Raw genomic sequence first — 21,984 nt, 5'->3', positions numbered from 1 at the left:
GTGTGGCCACCATGCAGCCTCCGTAATGGTTTGGTGGGCGAGTATCTTGTAAAGGCGTAACATCTCTTCATTTCTGCGAAAAAGGGGGTTAGACCGGGACAAAAGTGTACCAGGAGGATATCTTAGAAGGCGTGGTGAAGCAGTTGAGCAGTACTCTCTTCAATGGGGAGCTTTCAGATCTTCCAACAAGATTCCGCTTGAGCCCATAAGACAAAAACCACCCAGTAGTGGCTAAAAAACAATATTCCTGGGTTCATAGACGCAGAAGATTGGGCGTCTGGAAGTTCAGATCTGAATTAATTGGACTACAATTTGTGGTCAGAATTGGAAAGCGTGACCTGTCGAAGACCTCACAGAAATTTGGAGAACCGCAAACAATCTTTGGTTCGACCAGCGACGATGATATAAGTATTTGAAAACCGTGCGCGCTCCAATAACTTATTGGCCTAATCGTTTGAAGGCTTTTGTAAAAGGAAATGGTGACCATTTTGAATGAAAATTTAACGGTCTTAACGTGTAACAGAATTTGGGGTAGGACTTATACTAGTACTTATACATATTGCGAGATCATTTAAGGGGTTAGGGGTAGTCAGAAACCCGAAAGAATGATGATTTTCAATAATATTTTTTTATTAGTCAATTGCTTTATTTTACAAAAATTAAAACATAGCATTAATACATCATGTTTCGACTTGGCTTAAGCAAAATTAAAAAAAAAAATTAATAATTGTAAAATTTATCGCTGTTTGTGTGGCCCCCGTTTCTCCAGAAGTCCCTTGCGATGATCATCTCAAGTCCTTGGAGATTCATGTAAAATCAATCGGACAAGAGAAATTAATTTTATTAATAGATAATCTTGTGCCTGATCGAAGCTTTTTTTCAAAGTTAACAATATGGCGGCCTCAGGAAACATTTTTCATATTTTCGAAAAAAAACCGACTATTAATATAATTGTTTACAAAAAATCGAAATTTTTGAAGAAAAGTCCAGCGCCTGATCGCCACGAGATATTTATGTTTTTCAAAAGCAGTATACATTTTATTGAAATCTACCAAGCGGTTTTTAAATTACAGTGATCACCAGTTCAAAAAACATAGTTTTGAGGAAAACGCATTTAAATTTGCTATCGATTTCCGGAGCGCTCGAGCGCCCTTTGTTAATTGTTGAATAACTCGAATTTTCACACAATATTTTTATGATATTATACTTTAAGAAAATGCAAAAAAAAAACATAAATCAAATTTCTTCGAAAATTCTGACTACCCCTAACCCCTTAATCACCAAGAAGTGCAAGCATAAAACTCAATAGAAATCTTCACTCCTTCCGCTTCCAATAAGAGGTGTTATTTCGATATTCAATAATAAATGATCGGATGTTTATTTCATTATAAAGAGGAAGGTATGCCATTAATAGATGGAAAATAACATCAGGCAAATGACCAGCACGACCACGCTTACAGGACAATATCCTTTTCATGAAATTTTCCATAACCGAATTGCAAAGTGGCTGCCCTATGTCATCGATAGCCTCACGAATTCCATCTTTGAGGTCTTGAATCGGCCCTGGTTGGTTGGCGTATACCTTCTCTTTCACGTAGCCCCAAAGAAAAGAGTCGCAAGGTGTTAAATCACAAGATCTCGGTGGTCAATTGTGATCACTTCTTCGAGAGATAACACGGTCCGGAAACTTTTCCCGCAAAAGATCAATGGATTCGTTGCTTGTGTGGCACGTAGCGCCGTCTTGTTGAAAATAAACGTTGTCCAGATCAATACCATCCAATTCCGGCCATAAAAAATCGTTAATCATCTCTCGATAGAGCAATCTGTTCCAAAATAACACTTGTTGTTGGAAATCCCTTTATTTCGGAAACTGCAACAACGGTGACTGGAGACTGTGGTTCAGAAGTACATACCTTTGCATCATTGACCAGTTCCCATTTAATATATGACTTCAAATAAACTTTATAAATTTTATCTATAATAAATTTATTAACATTCTTCATTTTAATCATACTTTTAAACTAAATTTAGAACTTTGACTCAATTCGCAAATTTTAATGTGCGTATTTTTACTTTGCGATCAGCTGTTTTTAACGCTTGCAAATTCTTACAAGTAAAAATACATCCAGTCAAATTTGCAACTTCCCCTCAAAGTGGAATGTCTTTTTGCTCTCTCACTTTCCCCTACTTTGCAAGTTGCGGTATTGCAAATAATCCTCAATATTTTTCCACGGGAGATAAAATACCAAATACCAACTTACACATACGACTGCTAAGCAATATGCGTGCTTGTGCACATTTGTAGGTAAATGTTATCGAGTAGTTCTCCGCAGTTGTTAAAAATGAAGGCAATTATTATTTACTATATTTATAGCCACATTTGTAACTAAAAACGCGATAACAAACGTTCATTATGGAAGAATTGACTCAAGTATATTTCCACGCCCACAGCATGACGTACTTACTATCGCATACATACATGCGTACGTATGTAATCTCATATTTGCACTTGCACTAAGCTGTAGTAGCGATCACATTTCTTGTTATCGTTGTTGCTGGAGGCTTGATTTATGCAGTTCAGTGTTGAGCGTTGCACAGCAGCATGGAAAACTCAACAGCTGACGACTTTCAGAAAAATAACCAGAAACAAATAAAATTGGGCTTCATAAAAAATGGAATTGGCATTTATTTATTAACTAAAGCTACAAGTACAAGCAGTAAATTTTTTAACTCTGTGTATACTATATGTGAGTGTGTATGTGTATGTGTTAATTAACCTATGGAATTCAGAATTTCTAATAAAACGAGTTACGCGATAAATTTATTTATTAAGGCTACAATGGTGCTAATCACTTCTGCATATATGTATGTATATATATGTATGTAAGTATGTGTGTGCATACATGTGCATACACATACATGTACGTATTACTTGTTTTTGTTCCTTGAAGCTTAGCAGCGCACTACAATGCTTTCCGCCGATGAACAGCCATTGCTGCTGTGCCCATTCGTTGGCTTTTCCTTCGTGTGGTAATGATACATGACGTCGAAATTGTCCAGATAGTTGCGCGGCAGTCGCATCTCGATAGCGTCCGCAGCCAGATAACAAGCACCATACGCCATACTCTTTGTTATGGTAACCAGTCTCAAATCGAATGGTATGTCATGTTGACGCATTTCATGCTCGAAACCCTCGCGCAACAGGTGCCAACTATGCCAAACGGAGCCTACGCACACCACGCTCAGATAGCCGGTTTTGACTAACTCATCTTGCACTTTTGGGATCAGCGCTGCTATGCTGCGCGCAATGCAGCGACCGGCATTGTTGAAAATGCACTTGGCGAGCGCATCATCTTGGTCGGCGGCGTGCGCTAGCTTCTTGCAGAGGCTCGCATAGAATGGCTTATCGAATTTCGCGTAGCAGTGTGGCAGTAAGTCGAAACGCGTGTCGACATTGAAGTGCTGCTTGATTAGTTCCCAAACGCAGTCGATAGGATAACGGGATTTTTTCAAATTGTCAATGTCATCGAATACAATTTTCATGGCTTCGTGTGCGATGTAAAAGGCTAATTGAGAGGAAAAGAGAAGAGAGAGATAAGAATTAAAATCAAATTGGTTGCATAAAATATTTTGTTGCTTAATTGGAAGAGATTGAAAGCGACCTGAGCGGATGTACTATAGCAAAATCTCAATAAATGTGGGTTTGAAATTTTAATACATTTGTGGAAAAATTTCGCAAGCAATAATCGCCTAAGTCAAAAATCATGCGTTCGAAAAAAAGCACTAGGGCATTTTTTTCGATTTTTCAAATTTTCGTAGTACTTTTAAGAGGACAAATACAAATTTCGAAAACAAATTTTTTTTTCATAAAAAGTTAATATAATCCTTTAAGATTAAGTATTATATTTCTTATATTATATTGTATGTAGATCGTCAACCGTGACGACTCTATTATTTGCGTTCGAGCGCTGAGAGAGGTATACCTGTACTTACGTTGCCGATTTTAGACCCGTTTTTCTCAAAACTACATATATTTTTCGAATTGGCGCACACGATAACTCGGAAAGTTATTGACCGATCTCCCTGAAATTTTGCACACATCTTTTTTATGATATTACTTCTATGTGAATTTACAAGTTTTCGAAAGTTTTTCGAAAAAATAATTTTTTCGAAGCAAAAATAGTAGGAAAATTCGCCCCAAAATTAATTTTTTTTTTAAGCATTTTATTTCGCGAATTTTTTTCCATTTGTTTTCAATTCATATAGAAATTATGACATTAATAAACAAAAAATTGTTTGGTTTTTTGTATTCAGGTCACCGATTGAGAAGCCCCGCTGCGACCTTCCTGGAAGAATTGAGTGTACATCCGCCATTTTAAATGATAAAAATAAGAAAAACAATTTTTTTATTATTTTATGGTACAAGTAAACTGTATGCCAATTTTGAAAACAATATATTGACTTCTTCATTTTAAATAATTTTAATGAAAATCAGGAAAAATATGGCCGTTTACAGGTATCTGTCCCCTTAAGTGCTTTTTCTTATATTTTTGCTAAGAAAATTGGCTATAATTTGTTATTGTAATACTAATAATAATCAGTAAAATAATCCATGCGAGAAAAAGAACTGGGAATCTTTTTTTCGATCTTTAAATTTTTCCTAGCACTTTAAGTACTTTCACTTACACTTACAATTTCCCTAAAAAATTGTCTAATTTGTTTTTGTAAGGTTAGTAATTATTAAAAAAAAATACGAGTCTAACGGTTAGACGCGATAGAAGTGAAACCTTCCGTAAAACAAACTGAGAGAGAATAAGACGAAAGCAGCATTAGGAGCGGGATAATTATAGGTTCATTATAATATTGCTATAAAGTTCATATTTTATTTTCTTCATTTTATTATTATTCATCCTCAATGTTTTCAATTTCAACAAATGATACGAGTGGCTTATGATAGCTAAAATATGATACAAATGCTTTGGTTTCGATGTAGTCAACATATCTTTGAAATACCGCGTCAATTGTTGTTTTTGATCGTGTTGTCGATTCAGTGCGATTGTTATACATTTTTAAATTGAATGTTGTATTGAGAAAGTCAATTGAAGGAACCGCTGTGTCTAATGCAAAATTTACGTTAAAATCGCCACTTTAAATCATTGGAACTTTATCGTAATCTTTTCTAAGTATCCGCGATACTTCTGGTGTATACTTTATTAAATTTTCGTGAATGAATTCCGTGATGCTATTTATTGATTTTTTTTCTGTCGATATTCACGACACTTTTCGGCATAATTGCGGTAAATATTTAGAAATGAAAATATTTACGAATATAAAAATACACACGCGGTTACTATTATGAGCGTCCCCAGCAAAACCTGCGTGACCGAAACTCTAACACAATTACATTTTTTTGAATGTTACAAACACATATGCACGCAGGTTTTGCTGGGGCGTGACCGAAACTCTAACACAATTACACATATGCACTCGTATTTGTTTGAAAATCGACTTTTTTTTTGGTTCTCCGTCACCTTTGGAAAATGTGTAAACAGTAAGCAAACTTTATTCATATATTTTTCCTCATTTTTGCATCAGTAAAATTAAACAAACGCCGTAGCGGAATGGGTTGGTGCGTGACTACTATTCAGAATTCACAGAGAGAACGTCAGTTCGAATCTCGGTGAAAACACCAAAATTAAGGAAAACTATATTTCTAATAGCGCTCACCCCTCAGCAGGCAATGGCAAAACACCGAGTGTATTTCTGCCATGAAAAAAAGCTCCTCATAAACATATCATAAAATAAAATAAAATATCTGTTTAAAAAAAATTTTTTTCTTGTGATTCGAACCAAGGATTTTGGATCGAAAGCTCACATTGCTAGTCGCTCGGCTACCGCGCCATGCTGTCGTCGCTGGCCTAAAAGTTATTTAGTTCGTCGATACGTTTATATCAACATATAATATAACGCTTCGTAACTAAATAACTTTTAGGCCAGCACCTACAGCATGACGCGGTAGCCGAGCGACTAGCAATATTAGCTTCCGATCCAAAATCCTTGGTTCGAATCACAAGAAAAAATAAAAGTTATTTTTATTTAGTTCGTCGCTACGTTTATATCAACATATAATATAACGCTTCGTAGCCAAGTTGGTCGCTTTTTTCGTTTCACTTTTTCCCAAATCACTCCCAACGATTCTAAAGAAGTTTTCACTTCAAAAAAATAATCCCAAAGATACCTGTTGAATTACGTGAATAAGTACAGTGAACATTTTCAAAAGAATTGGCTTAGTAGATTTTGATTTTGAGTTATGGCGTACACGGACTGAAAAAAACACAACTTTCCGAAAAATTCCGAAAATTTTGCAGGTATAAAAGCCCAACTCTGAGAAGAGGATGCTCAAATACGCATTACCTCGTAAATTTTGCTCCCATCGTCTAGAAATGTGTTCATTTTAGGTTTATCCCCATTCACACCGCTTAAAAAAGTCTCGAAAACTAACTAAAAATAGTGAAAAGTATGCGAGTGCTTGTTTTCGTAATACAATTTTTGTTTAGTATAAAAAAATTAAAACATGGATATGGCCCCGAAATCATTGCTTCATATTTTACGAATCCCGAAGACTTGTGATTTGCAACTGATAGATTTCCTATTCGCATTCCTGCTGGAAATTTGGTTATGGATAAATAACGACGACAATTCAAGAAAATTAAATTATGGAACAGTTGCCGGCTTATAAAGTTTTTCTATATTATAATAATATATACAGGGTCCGGCACTCGAAGTGTAACCAACTTCAGACCGCTTACGCAGTTGATGCACGGGCGATTGTACGTGAGCTCGAGCACCTTAAAATAAATAAAGTTTTTGTTTATCGCACCATTACTCGTAGCATCTGATACTGGTAGCATCGCGAAACGTCATGGAGGGGGTCATCAAAAGACTGCAACGTCACGGGAAATGGTTCAAAAAGTGAAGAAGCAAGTTGAGCGAAATCTCCGAGGAAGTGCCAATGAAATGGCGAAAGAACTGAAAATTTCTGACCGTAGCATCCGTCGCATACTGAAAAATGATCTCAAAGTCAGGCCTTACAAGATCCAAAAGGCGCATGAAAGCAGCAACAAGCCAGACTTGAGAGAGCGGAGGAGTTGCTTCGCTTGGCGGACAGCGGTAAATTTCCCAACATTGTGGTTTTTGACGATACGATTTTTCAAATTGAGCAATTCGAAATTCCCAAAACGATAGTGTTAATTTGACCGACCGTTCATACGAGAATTTGAGTCATCGATTGGCCACCAGGAGGTAGCACCAGCCACAGTTAATGGTTTGGACCGCAGATCTGCGTTTTCCAATAGTTTTCATTGAGTCCGGCGTCAAAGTAAATATGTAATATTATCGGGAAAGTATTCTGGAGGTTGATTTGGAGCCGTGGGCAGACAAACATCTCGGCGGCAGCCATGGACGTTTCAACGGAACTCGGCACAGCCTCACAAAGCTCGAGTAAACCAAGAATGGCTAAAAAAGAACGTTTCGAACTTCACAACGCCCACACAATGACTCTCAAATTCACCAGATGCGAATCCGATGGATTATTCTCTTTGGGACATTTTGGAGAGCAAAGTCCGAACTAAAAGATCCACCAGTCTCGAGGCGCTGAAAAATGCCATTGTCCACGAGTGGGCGAAAATACCTGCAAGTCACATTCGGGCAGCTCGCATTTCGTTTCTGGACCGTCTCAAGGCCATAGCTAAGGTAAAAGGTGGTCATATCGAGCAAAAGTAAATTGATTCTTAATTTAATATTATTTTCACACATTTTTTACTTTGAATTGAATAAAAGTAATTTTCCAAACTAAATTTATGGCCTTTTCAATTGGTTACGCTTCGAGTGCTGGACTCTGTAGTAAAAATACGGAGAATAATTCTAATTGGAATTGGACGGCGAGTGTAATTACGAACTCAACTCGATCGCTCTAAACACGAGTACAGATGCGAATACAAATTGGAATACGAAAGGTAATGCGAATACGAACTCCACTAAAAATAAAAGTAAAAAGTTCAGTATGAACATGAAAATGTATATCAACATGAATGCGGAGCAAAATATCATTATAAGTTCGAGTTTAGACGCAACAGTTTTGTAAAGACAATAGCAATACATTCACGCTTTTTTACTAACACATTCTCACAATTCTCTCAGTGCCCTCGACACTGTCATTGATTTTTCGAAGCCAGTAAATTTGGCAAATAATTTCATGTAACTGGCCAATTCGGCGACGCAATAAGGTCCTCAAATCGCTAGCCGGCAGTACATGGGGCAAAGACAAAAAAACTTTCTTGGCGACATTTAAAGAAATGCAAGCCGCTTCTGATCTAAGTAGTGCCCGTCCGGTCGCCTGGAACTAGTGATTCGCAGTGGGCAAAGCTCCAGATCTGTCGAAATGCTGCTATCAGCTCAGCCACGGGATGCCTCCTCATGTCCCCCCGGCAACACCTTCACAACGAGGCTTCCATGTTCTCGCTCAAAGAGCACTGCAAGCAATTTCTGCTTGCGAACTACCGTAGGAATCACTCTTGCAGACATTTGCTAGAGCCTAAGCCACCTCACAGCTGAGTCAGGGGACATCTCATCAACTACGCCGGCGAAATCTAGGACAAAACACAAATGTAATTACTGGATCGGACGGCATATAAACAGACGCTAAACGACATTCGGCGGGAGATTCTCATCGCCTTCTTAAACTCCCGACCCTGAACGCCATTGTCGGAGGCCAACCATCACCTATTGCACACGAAGAGCTTCAGCTGCCTCGTGAGACCCACATAACTTTGGGCCAATTACGATCTGAATATTGTAGACTCATACCTATCCAGACTCAACCCGACACACTCAAAATATATCCGGCATGTGAAGGCTCACCGCACGATTCTAACCACCTATTCACATGCTCTGTCAACATCTATAACACTCCTCACCCTCCGGACCCAACCTGTCGAAACAGCATTTTTCCTGGGCTTACTGTTAGATAGTTAGACGATGACGATCGGTGACTATGCCGCACTGGAAAGGCCTTGTGCACCGCCACCCAAAGATTACGGTGGTATGGACACGTTTTAAGAATGAGCAGCGAAAGAACGACCAAAAAAGTATTTGAAGCAAACCCTTAAGGAGCAAGAAGGAGAGGCCGGCCAAGGAGGACATGGGTGTAAGACGTAGAAGACGATATACCAAAGATGAAAATCTCACAACATAAAGCGAAAGCGGACTATCGAGAAGAATGGAGGCGTATTGTAGAGGAGGCAATGGTCCACCCCGGACTGTAACGCTAAGATGATTATGATATAATTAGACACCCTTTTTTGGTGTTTGGCCGAGCTCCTCCCCTCCTATTTGTGCCGTGCGTCTTGATGTTGTTCCACAAATGGAGGGACCCACAGTTTCAAGCCGACTCCGAACGGCAGATATTTTTATGAGGAGCATTTTCGTGGCAGAAATACACTCGGAGGTTTGCCATTGCCTGGCAAGGGGCGACCGCTATTAGAAAAATGTTTTTTCTTAATTTTGGTGTTTCACCGAGATTCAAGAACCTACGTTCTCTCTGAATTCCGAATTGTAGTGACGCATGAATTCATTCGGCTACGGCGGCCGTCGAATACTCGACAGCTAATACTCGTACGTATGTCTTCAGAGCATTGCCTGGTGTAAAGGAAAGGTAAGAGTGAGAATGCCAGTGAGGAAATGCTAAGTCCACTCACAACTGTTTAATTTATTCAGCTAAACTATATAACTATATACTAACTATAATCATAGTACCTTCGTAAAATTTTTAATTATTTTTTTTTATATTTTAATTTAAGTTCAGCTTCTAATTTTGCATAGCTTAGTACTTTTCGTCATTTCTTCGATTAATTTACTCCTTTCTTTCACTCTCTCTTAATCGTTATTATTTCTTTTTATTCGTTGTATTTGTACTCACCACTGCCTTCATCGCCCATAAAGTGCCCCCAGCCGCCACAGGTGTAAGTGCTGCCATCAGGATTACGCAGCAAAGCATTCGAACCTGTGCCGCTAATCACCACCATACCGCCAATGGGTGAGGCCGTGAAAACGCTGCCCATTGTATCGCTGCAGACTACATAACTGTCGGCGATTTCAGGAAAGGTGTTACGCATCTCATACTCAAGCTCCTGATTTGTGGCTTCCTGGAAAATAAATCACAATAAATTCATTCCAAGGTGGTTTGGAAGAAATTACGTTTGACAGAAATTAGGAAGTACTAAAGGGTGTTTTTTTAGAGGTTAGGTTTTCAAATTGGCACTACTTTTTTCGTAGATGGTCTTTTTGACAGCTGTCACTTGATTTATGTTCAGTTTGGTTTGCCATTTCATAATGAATAGACTTACACCTGAACAACGTTTGCAAATCGTGCAAATTTATTACGAAAATAATGGTTCGGTTCGCGCGACGCATCGCGCGCTGCGTCCAATATTCGGTCGACATAATCGTCCATCAGAGTCACTAATTCGATTAACCATGGATCGGTTTCGTACCACGTTTACTCTAGTGGACAATACGCATCCTCAGAGACGTCGTACAGTGCGCACCGAAGACGCTATTGCTGCTGTGGAACAGAGTATCGAAGAAGACCCGAATGAGTCCATCCGCCATCGCGCGCAGCAGTTGGAGATGTGCCCATCCACTTTATGGAAGATTTTGCGGAAGGATCTTGGTTTGCGGGCTTACAAAATCCAACTCGTGCAAGAATTGAAGCCGTACGACCATCAAGCGCGTCGCACGCTCGGTGAATGGGCCCAAAACGAGATGGCCACCGATCCCGATTTTCACAAGAAAATTTTGTTCAGCGATGAAGCTCACTTTTGGTTGAATGGGTATGTCAATAAGCAAAATTGTCGCATTTGGAGTGAACATAATCCACAAGCCCATTATAATATAAAGGGTGTCCGTTGGCAGAATTATGAATTAAAAGCTAAATTAAAAAATAATCACTAATGAGACAAAAGTTTATTTCAGTTACTATTACAAAGAAGACAAGTGCGAATTTTTTTTTTTTTAATTATTTCCTCTAATTGTTGACCGCTACGTCGAATACGATTTTGGAATCTTTCCCTCGTTTTCCGCGCCACTCGCCATAGTAGAAATGCCGGACTACCCTTAACTTCGCGAACAATGTTTTCTTTTAGTGCTAAAATGGTCTCTGGGCTTCTTTCATAGACTCTACTTTCAAGGCACCCGCATGGACAACAGTCAATAGAGGTAAGAACGGGCGGCCTGGGTGACCAGGATATGTCACCGAGACGGCTTATAAATTTGTTGGGGGAGAAATCACGCAGTATCGCCAAGGTCTCTCTGGTCGTTGCACATGAATCATTGGACTTGAAATATGCTTCGATAGCAAAGGTACGTTGTTCGTCCGTCCATTGCGACATCGTGACTAAATAAATAACTCGCACGAATAACAAGCTAACGCGGACCGCTTAGCGATTAGAGAGAAACTTTAAATTTGGAACCTAATTCTGCCACCACATACCCTGTATATATAATATGAATCACAAAAGCATGCACAAAAAATCTCATATTTTTACAGATCTTCTCAAGTTTTTGCATACACGCCTAAGATACAAATAAAATAAAACGCGTTTAAGTCTTAAAATCTTTAAAAACTACATGAACAAGTTTGTGAATTTTATTTTGTGCAGAAAAATAAGATTCAGGTTGGTTTTGTTATTTTCCTTATTTTTCTTCAAATATTAACTTGCATCGAAAGATGAATTTTTCACTGGAAATGTCTTTGTGTATGATTTGGCATTCTAACCATCTTCAAATTAGTTCCTCATTTTTTAATTCAACTATGAACCATGAACCATGCACAAAGTTCACTAAACTGTTTCAAAAACGTGTTTCCTAAACAAATATGGAAATTTATTCATAAGGCGAACTTTTATCTCTCTTACCTGTTCGCAACCGCTCAGACTTAAACCCAAACTGGCTAGACGCACTTCAGATTCAATGCCAGCCTCTTCTTTCGCACGCTGCACCATGTCGGTGATTCGTCGCGCTACTTCCGGTATGCCAACCATCCAATGATTGGTGCCAAGACCAGTGGTCAACGCCAGCGAGTTTCCCTGTTCATCGCAGATCACAAGACGTGAGTGTGTGGCGCCACTACAAAAATAGGTAAGTAAAGGAGAATTTTGATAAACAAGTGCAGAAAAAAACCATCTAAAAAGTTTAAAATTAGGTATTTACGCATTCAACTTTGCACTGCGGTGACCATTAAAAAAATATAAAAATACCTCAAACTTATACTGAAAATTCAACCAGTTAAAGCTGGCGATCTGTTAACTAGCTTATGTCATTAAGAAAACAACACCGAGAAGAGCAAGATACTCCCAACCATGGATGATCCCTTACATAGACATTCCATTGCCCGCTAAGAACGCAGTACGAATAGTAATCAAGTGGGAGCTGGTGGTAAGGTAGACCAAACTTTCGTAGGGAAAAAGTTCTGAAGAAGTAAATGAGAGACATCCTTTAACCATCAGAAATGGCTTCTTCCACTCCCTTAAAGAATAAGTAGACAAGATATAGTGTTGGACCGGCTTTTAGTAACTACAATTGATCATTAGGACACTCGGCTGCTGCAAAGCCTTACTGAAAACAGCAATCGAGTGCAAGAATTAACCCTCTAGTGCATAGAAAAGATTTTTTATAATAAAATTATGTTTTGTACTAATTAGAGGCCATAAAACACAAATATAATATTATTTTTATTTGTACGACCCGAATTCGCTCTGTGGCCCTGGAAATTAGCACCCCGCCTCTGGACGGTCTTATGCAGGTAGCTTAAAAAAAAATTACTAAAAATACAATACCACTTAAACAAGTAAACAGAAAACGTTTATTTATAAAAATTTAAGTAATATATAAAATAGTATACAGATTGTTAAGTTTGATTCAATGTCTAAGAAGAACGAATATATGTACATATACATTTACTTAGAAATAACTTCCCACCATATCTTCAAAAATGTCCTTTATTCAGCATGAAATTCCTTAAAACATGATTTTTTGACAGACATGCAAAGTGGTATGTTGCATTTTTCGCAATAAACTTGAGTCTCCGATTTACATGGCTTGTTACGACATTGACGTTTACTACTTATATCGCAGAAATTTGGCCAATGATTGAGACAATCATACCTTATATTGGGTGGTGGTAGGTACAGTAACTTGCTTCCCTTTGGTACTTCTTCGGCTTGTTTTTCTGCAGTAGTGGGGCGACCTAATTTTTTCGTTTCCGATATGAGCAGGAGAGTTTCGACGACTTCTTCCCGAAATCGTGGAAGCTCGACACGCTGATGTTTTTCACGATTGATGCGATGGTATAAAACGTAAGCATTCACTATTGCCAAGTCGATAACATGGTGAAATATACGAGATGGCCATTTACCAGTCTTCATGCGAATTTTGTAGCGACCAATTAGACTGTCCATCAAGTCCACTCCGCCCATGTGCCGGTTGTATTCTTTGACAATGTTTGGACAGCTCACATATTCATACTGTTTTCTATTGCGGTTATAGCGACGGGACAATGTGTTTCGGTCGCTCGGATTATTCGAGTTAAATAGTCAGCGTGGTCTCTAGATGGTCGTTTCGATCCATCAGCGAAATGTATGTAGCTCCGAATTTCTTCGAATCGATTTACTGGCATGGCATTTTTTATTGGTTGAAAAGAATGTCTGCCCCAATATGATCGCACATTCGGAAAACGATATATAGACATAAATATCAGTATGCCAATATATTTTCGTATTTCTTGCACTGTGCAGACGAAAGTTGAATTTATTTTCTTCTGACGAGCATAGAGATTGGTTTCGTCACAAATCAGTTCCAATAGCTCTGTATTAAAAAAGTATGCGAAGCATTATATTTATTTGAAGATGATTTTTACGCCATAGTAAGTTTTGAAACTCTTTCATATTGTATCGAAGATTAGCAACATCGCATTCAAAGTGCGCTGAAGAAGTTGGTATACCCCTTCCCTAAAATTCGTCTGTTCCTGTAATTTCAATTTCTCCTTGTGAAACCGGTACAGACATGCTTTTTAGATTTTCTTGTGGACCAGTTGGTACAGCAAGGGAAAGAGAAAGATCAGATACAGAAATGTTGTTTGCTGTTTCTTGTAGAAAGGAATCATTTTGATTGGGGACCACAAAATCTGGGTCATTCACGTCGTTGTCTCTATCGAAATCATCGCCTTCAATTTCCTCATCACTGTTTTCGCAAAAGTCCATAAAGTCGTTGAACTCCTCATCTGACATCTTCGGCAAGTCGTATTTGCGTTTGCGTCCCCACCGCGACATTTTTCTAGTGATAAAAAATATAAATCAGCATAATATGTGAACTTGAAGTTCAAAATAATTGAACATTTTTTTTGAACGCACTGCATACGGCCTCCTGTAGACGGTTGCAGCATGAAGCATACAGTGGCACAATGTACATAAAAAAAACTTGGAGAGCACTTTATTTCACTCTACACTTCTCAATCTACTTACCAAATATTTTTTTAACCCAATATTCCAATATGGCACTTCTTAGGAAGTCTCACAAAAACACCTTCTCAGAAAAATACTTTTTTCGGTTATTTGATCACTTCTTTTAATTCCACTTGCAAAATTTTTGTAATATGAGCACATGCAGCTTTCACGATCAAGGGTAAACTGAAGAATATGAATCGTGTAAGCTGTATGACAAACAAAAAAGCACTTCGTGTTTTTAGTTTATTTTTTTTTTTTTGCTTTTAAGTGTTGCCCGCCTGTAGGCGGTTATATGCACTAGAGGGTTAATAATAATAATAATTGGCACTCACACCTTTTGTTGGGTGTTTGACCGAGCTACTCTTCCTATTTTTTGGTGTGCGCCTTGATGTTTTTTCTCAAATGAAGGGTTACACGGTTCGGAGGCGGTCGAAAGACAGATGATGTTTCATGAGGAACTTTTCAAGGCAGAAATACAATCGGAGGTTCACCATTGCTTGCCGAGGTAAACACTTTTTCTATCATTTGGAGTTTTACTGCGGTATTTTTAGATATCAAGCAAGCATTCGATAAAGTTTGGCACCCGGGGTTACTCTATAAAATAAAAAATTGGCTTCCAGCTCCTTACTATTTAAATATATTATAAAGTCATATCTTAGTGGTCGTCCGTTCTATGTACATGAAAAAGATGAATCTTTAGAGTTGTACTCAATTAATGCTGGAGTTCCTCAAGGGAGCGTATTAGGCCCCGTTCTATACACAATATTTACCGCTGACCTACCGATTAACAGTAACATATATGCGGCAACATATGCTGATGATACAGCTTTTATTGCCACAAACTGTAATCGTAATGACGCATCACTTTACCTACAACAACAACTGAATATCGTTGAAAAATGGCTAATGAACTGGAAGATGGAGGTTAACACTCAGAAGTCTGTTCAGATAACGTTTACTTTGAGAACCGGGAATTGTTCTCCCGTATTTTTGAATGGCTCTACCATACCTGAAAGTGAAACTGTCAAATACCTCGGAGTACATTTGGACCGAAGAATGACCTGGAAAACCCCCATTAAAGAGAAACAGAAACAACTCAAGTTTAAAACGAAAAAAATGTACTGGCTCTTGGGCTCGCGATCACAACTTAGTCTTGAAAATAAAGTACTGCTCTACAAAGCTATCTTAAAGCCAGTATGGACATATGCAATACAGCTTTGGGGAACAGCGAGTAACTCAAACATTGAAATCCTGCAAAGATACCAGGCTATGACTTTACGAAGCATTGTTGGTGCTCCTTGGTACATAACTAACTTCGAAATTCACACAGACTTAAATGTACCTTATGTTAGAAATAAAATCACCAAAGCCTCTCGAAGATACCTAGACAGACTGTCGTACCATGAAAACTTACTAGCAAGAAATCTTCTACACAATAGCATGGAAAAAATTCATATTTTGGATCTCCCAAACAGATTTGAGGAAACATAATTGATTTGTAGCGAATACAACTGTTTTACAATATATTGATTGGTCTCAATGGAGCGAAATCAATCCTGTCCTAATTCTTATAATATATTTAAAAAATTTGCTGATTGTCAACTGATAGATTGCAAATAAAATTTATTCATAATAAAAAAAAAAAAAAAAAATTTGGAGTTTCATGCTCGGGGATTGCCGGAGTGCAAAAATTATAAAATATGGTATATATTACGCACATTGAAGTAGGTAAATGAGTAGTTCTTATGATCACCTAACCTTCGGGGATTATTTAAGGATTATGGTCTGAAAGGTGTCAGCAGCCACAATAACCTGGCAGAGAGAAGGGAAAATTTAACGAAATTCTGCACATTCATACAAAGCGCACCATTTCGGTAGACCTCCACGCCACCAGATGAAAATCTGTTCAACTTTTCGGCAGGGGACATTTTGTGGGTAAAGCTCAATTCTATATAATAATAAATGTTTGCACGACAGTCGATTCTATTGTTACTTCAGTTGTACTATCCAAAAATGTATGACAACAACAAAATAATAAAGGCCAATTCTGCAGTTTCCTCAGAGAAAAGAGAAATGCTGGAATGTACTAAGTACTATACTTCGGCCTAATGTTGATCATATCCAAAATCTCATAAGAGCTCGAAAAATTATTATTTTCTTTGCGTGCAATAAAATTCTATGCCAAATGAAAACAAAGAAGTGCTAAATTCAGTCCGGAATCACCTTTATATACGCACGCATACTATAGTAAAATTTAATTCAAGCAGGCTGTGAATTTTAGGAATCAAATAAACTAATCCATGGTTTATTGCAATTTTGATTTGTTTATTTAAGTCAATGGTAACAACCTTACCGACTAGATTTAAGGTAATTAGATATTAGAACTTCAACATAAAATGGTTTATAAGAGCAAAGAAAGGGATGGTACCTTGATCTGAGTAGATCTGAACAGGCAATGGCACCAGATATCATATAGTATATATGTAAACGTTAAGCTTCGAACAAGTCGTGGGATCTCAAGTGGTATGCATTGATAAGCAGGCACATAGCACTGTAACATATGATGACAGGGGACTATCAAATTATGAAGGTTGAAGAGCAAAGTGTACAAACTTGCGTTGAACTCTTTCAAATCTAAGAGAATGTGTGGAATACATCGGATTTCAGATGATGGAACTTCGAACGAACTAAAGCGTTATATAAGATTTTTCTAGTGAATGGGTCTTTAATGTCATTAGCATAGCGTTCCAATAAACTAAATTGAAATTACAATAAATAAAATGAGGCAAGAATTACATTTGGAGCATAATACAAGGTGGCGCAAAAGTAACCTTGCGATGTTTTTTGGCTGTAATATAAAAAAAAATGAAAAACTTTGATTCTTCTTGTGGATTATTTTTATTTGGTCTTTTAATTTTTTTTACATCAAGTCGAGAATATGATGTCATGTAAATGGCCGCCGCCACAGTTGATTGCCATTTGAGCCCTTTTTATGGCATTTTCCATCACTTTGGCCAAAACTTCCGGCGATAGGTCCTCACATTCTTGACGGATATTGTCTTTAAGAGCTGCAAGAGTCTGAGGCTTGTTGACATAAACCCGCGACTTCAGAAAGCCCCACAAAAAGAAGTCTGGAGCGGTCAAATCAGGCGATCTTGCTGGCCAGTGCAAATCGGCAAAACGGGAGATTAGGCGCCCGGGAAATGCATCTTTCAGCATATCGGTTGTGGCACGTGCAGTGTGTGCCGTTGCACCGTTCTGTTGGAACCACATGTTTTCCAATCCTAATTCATCAAGTTGCGGCAAAAAGAACTCGTTGATCATTGCTCTGTAGCGCTCACCATTCACAGTAACCGTTTGGCCCGCGACGTCTTCGAAGAAAAAAGGTCCGATGACTCCTCCAGCGAAAACAGCATACCATACAGTGACTTTGAGCGGGTGTAATGGCTCTTCGTGGGTTACACGCGGATTTTCAGTGCCCCAGAAGCGTAAATTTTGCTTATTTACGTACCCGCTAAGATGGAAATGGGCCTCATCATTCATGATTATTTTTGATGAAAAATCATCTTCCTCTTGGTGGTGATTAAGGATGGCTTGAGCGTATGTTAGACGCGATTGGCGGTCAGCAGCTAACAGCTGATGCACCGTCTGGACTTTGTACGGAAACATCTTCAAATCTTGTACAAAAATTCGCTGTAAAGATCGTCGACTGATATCCATTTGCATGGCACGTCGTCTGGTCGATGTCGACGGCGCTTCCATGACATCCTCGGCTACAGCAGCAATATTCTCTGCAGAGCGGCTACTCCGGGGTCTGCCATGCCTGGCAGCATCTCGTGTTGTGCCAGTCTCTTCGAGGCGAGCGGCTAAACGTCGCAGTGTTTCACCAGTAGGCGTTGGACGGCGAGGAAATCTGCGACGAAATTCACGTTGTGCCAAAGCCACCGACGTTAAGCACAACGCCACCTTGTTAGCGCCACCTGTTATTAAGCAGACGAAAGGGTATTCGTGGACTTGGAATACGTCATGTGATAACACTTACTAGTATTAAGGCATAGTTAGTTTTGCAGAGCCCAATCAATCAGAGCATTCAAGACTTCCAGTAATAACTATGTATCCGATAGAGCGGGATTCTGCGAAAAAGTTTCAAATCGTCTGCATAGAGTAAATATTTCGAATACTTGAAACACTGACCAACGGCATTAATGAAGAGCATAAAGAAGATAGAACCAAGAACGGTACCTTGTGGTACTCCAGAAGTTGACACAAATGTATAGGATTCAGTATTCCCAATTTCAATAAATGAGATTCTGTTTGACAAGTATGCGTTCAGCCATAACAGGAAAGCCGAGTGGAAGTCTAGATTTTCAAGTTTCCAGAGGAGGATTTTGTGCGAGACCGTGTCAAATGCTTTCGGATAATCGGTGTGTATGGTGCCAACTTGAGACTTACTCTTAAGGGAAGATGGGACCTTGAGACTAGGAAATAACGGCCATGCATTTACGCCACGCCGACGGTGGCCAATTTACGTTTGTTATTAGCCGCATAAAGCTACTGATGAACTTCACCTGATGTATGATATTTAAACCCATTATATCCACAGGTCTAGCGAAAAAGTGAGAGCCCAGATGTCTTAATCTTTGCCAGACGAGAGCAGGGCAGCTGAGAAGAAGCTGCTAAGATGATTCCACCTTGTCCTCCAGGCAGTTTCTGCAGAATGGACTTGAAGCAATCCCAAGTCTCACCGCATGGACACCTAACGCACAATGTAAGGAGACCAACCAAATTCTAGAGCTGCGGCTTTGTTAGCCTTAGGAGTTCCCTCGAGCACCCCCGATCTACCTGTGGCAAGAAGGATCTCGTGACCTTGCACGTGTGCACAATAGCGCAGCGCTCGCTGAGTTGACGCGAGGCTGCTTGGCTGTCGGAGTAAATATTAACTTCATTAACGGTAATTACGGAAGTGAGCAACCCCCGCGTGTAGCGGTAGTTTTTCCTGCAATGTTCACGGGTGCCATATTCAGCATAACGTTAAGCGCCAGAGTAGAAATGGTACGGAGCGTCCCACTGTTAGTCCTAAAATATAAAAAAAGTGGACGTGGTTTTACCCAAGCTCACTAATATTTATGTCAGATCGAAGTGATATGGGGAGCAATACGTGTACTAACCAAATCTAAAAACTTACTAATTTCAGGACAGTCTCGGGATCCCGGAATTACAAAATAAGATCCCTATAACCCCGCAGTCAATAAAGTCCCGAAAATTGTTCGAAAAAGTTTCCTCTATAATGCACTTTATTTGGGTACTTATTAATAGTTTTCATGAAGTGGCTGTTATGCTATGTATATGTATGGGTGTGTGCTACTCAATCAAAAATGCCATACGACTGAGCAGTTAATAGAAACATATGGCCGTTCACATTCACACATATACGGAGATTGGATGCGCTACATAATACCTACTATTACAGTTTATGTACCAACAACTAGACTCAGCTTATTTCACACAACCATAAATGAGAGGCTCGCCTAGCTATCTAATTAAAATCAATTTATGCTTTACATGAAGCCAACACTTGTAAGTTTATTTACACACACTTATACATTCCGGATTGCTACACTTATGTAGTTAGAGGCTTGGCAAGTGTTTTTCGTTTATCTTTCTTTATTCGTCTATATATAGATACACATGTACAATTGCGGTAAAAATAATAGCAGTGCCTCTAATAAGCAAGCAATTAGTGAGGCCCTTACATGCTTTATTTTTTCATATTACATTTTTTTAGAAATTATACTGTGAGGTGGTTACGCCAATTCATAGCTCGGCAACTAAACTTGAATTTTAGCTAAGCAAAATTTAAATATAACCATCATAACATACGAATCGAAAAGACCAACACATAGCTTTTAGGTTAGATATTGCATTCACCTCTTTTTCAGTTAGTACTGAACCGATGGTTTGCTGACTTCAAACGTGGTCGTAGAGACACCGGTGATGCACAACGCAATGGGCATCCAAATGAGGCGGTAACACCAGGAAATATCAAAAAAATCCACAAAATCGCTTTGAATAATCAAAAAGTGAAGTTGCGTGAGTTAGCTGACATCGTAAAGATATCAAAAGATGCTGTTCGTTTTATATTGCCTGAGTATTGCACTATGAAAAAGCGCTGATCAAAGTGGGTGCCGCGTTTGCTCACTGTCGACGAAAAACAAGTTAATCAGATCATTGGCAAAACTAGATGAATTGAAATTCGTATTGCTCCCCCAATACGGTCGATTCGCCAGACTTGGCCTTCAGCGACTACTGGCTGTTCGCAGCCTTAAAAATTCCTCGTTGGTAAGAAATTTCGCTTGAATGAAGAGGTTACCGCTGAAACTGAGGCCTATTTTGAGGCAAAAGCTAAATCGTTCTACAAAAGTGGTATTGAAATGTTAGAGCGGCGCTAGAATGGTTGCGTTGTTCCTGATGGAAATTACGTTGATGAATAAAGCTAATTTTGAACAAAAATATACGTGTTTTCTTTATTAGGCTCGGGACTTTTCAGCCCATGTGTTAAGTTCCATTTTGCTGAGATTTTAATTTTGTTGTTTTTTAGTTTAATTTTTAGTTTTTGCTAAGCTGTTTCTGTTTTCTAAATGTGTTTTTAAACTTTGTTGGATTTATATTTTATGTGTCCGGTTGCTGACCGTAAGTGGGGAATGAAATTGCTTTGAGTGCCTGCAAATAAACTTTAGTTGTGGTCAAAATAATGAATATTACATTGTTATGTGAGTGTACAATTGGAAAAAAGTAAGACGTAATGGTGCGAAGTAATTATTTATTTTGACGTTTTAAAGCTTAAACTAAGCTAGCGTAACAATAATGCAAATCCGCTCCGCTAATCTTACTGACTTGTGAAGCGAGGCTACGTAAAAAATACAAAAATTCCAGACATATATAGGGTGGGCCATGTAAAATTTGCTTTTTGAATCGGCTATAAAAAACACTAATCAATATTTTTTCAAACTTTTTTTTTTATTTTGAAGATTGAATATTGTCACTTACGAATGAAAAATAATATCGTTCAAATGACTGCCAAGACTGTCTTTACAGTAGGCCATTCGATCAACCCAATTTTTAAGCACATTTTCGATTGTTTGGGCTCCAATTTCATGAATGGCAACTTCGATTTCGTATTTTAAAGCATCAATCGTGCTGATGGTTCGCATAGCATTTGTCCTTAACGGCTCCCCACAAAAAATAGTCCAACGGGCTTAAATCAGAGCTCTGAGGCGGCCAATTGATATCAGAATTTCGGCTGATTATTCGGTTTTCAAAAACGGTAGCCAAAAGTTCGAGTGTAACTTTGACAGTGTGACAAGTTGCACCGTCCTGTTGAAACCAAATATCGTCCATGTCATCCTCTTCAATTTTTGGAAACAAC

At 38.6% G+C, this 21,984-nt stretch overlaps 1 protein-coding gene across 4 annotated transcripts in view; it reads right to left on the bottom strand.

The window, feature by feature from the left end:
• Window positions 1-2,656: 2,656 nt before the first annotated feature.
• LOC129239054 (N-acetyl-D-glucosamine kinase) overlaps window positions 2,657-21,984 on the bottom strand; it is a 51,899-nt gene continuing 32,571 nt past the window's right edge. For all 4 annotated transcript variants that reach the window (XM_054874351.1, XM_054874334.1, XM_054874343.1 and 1 more), the window contains exons 3-5: window positions 11,973-12,183; window positions 9,977-10,202; window positions 2,657-3,566 (exon numbers count right to left, since the gene is read on the bottom strand). In XM_054874351.1, coding sequence (XP_054730326.1) covers window positions 2,953-3,566; window positions 9,977-10,202; window positions 11,973-12,183 — 1,051 coding nt within the window. In that variant the 3' untranslated portion in view covers window positions 2,657-2,952. The remainder of the gene's footprint in view (window positions 3,567-9,976; window positions 10,203-11,972; window positions 12,184-21,984) is intronic.

This window comes from Anastrepha obliqua, chromosome 1 (assembly GCF_027943255.1).
Source record: "Anastrepha obliqua isolate idAnaObli1 chromosome 1, idAnaObli1_1.0, whole genome shotgun sequence".
Lineage (NCBI taxonomy): Eukaryota > Metazoa > Arthropoda > Insecta > Diptera > Tephritidae > Anastrepha > Anastrepha obliqua.
This window is presented reverse-complemented; position numbering and strand designations above follow the sequence as displayed.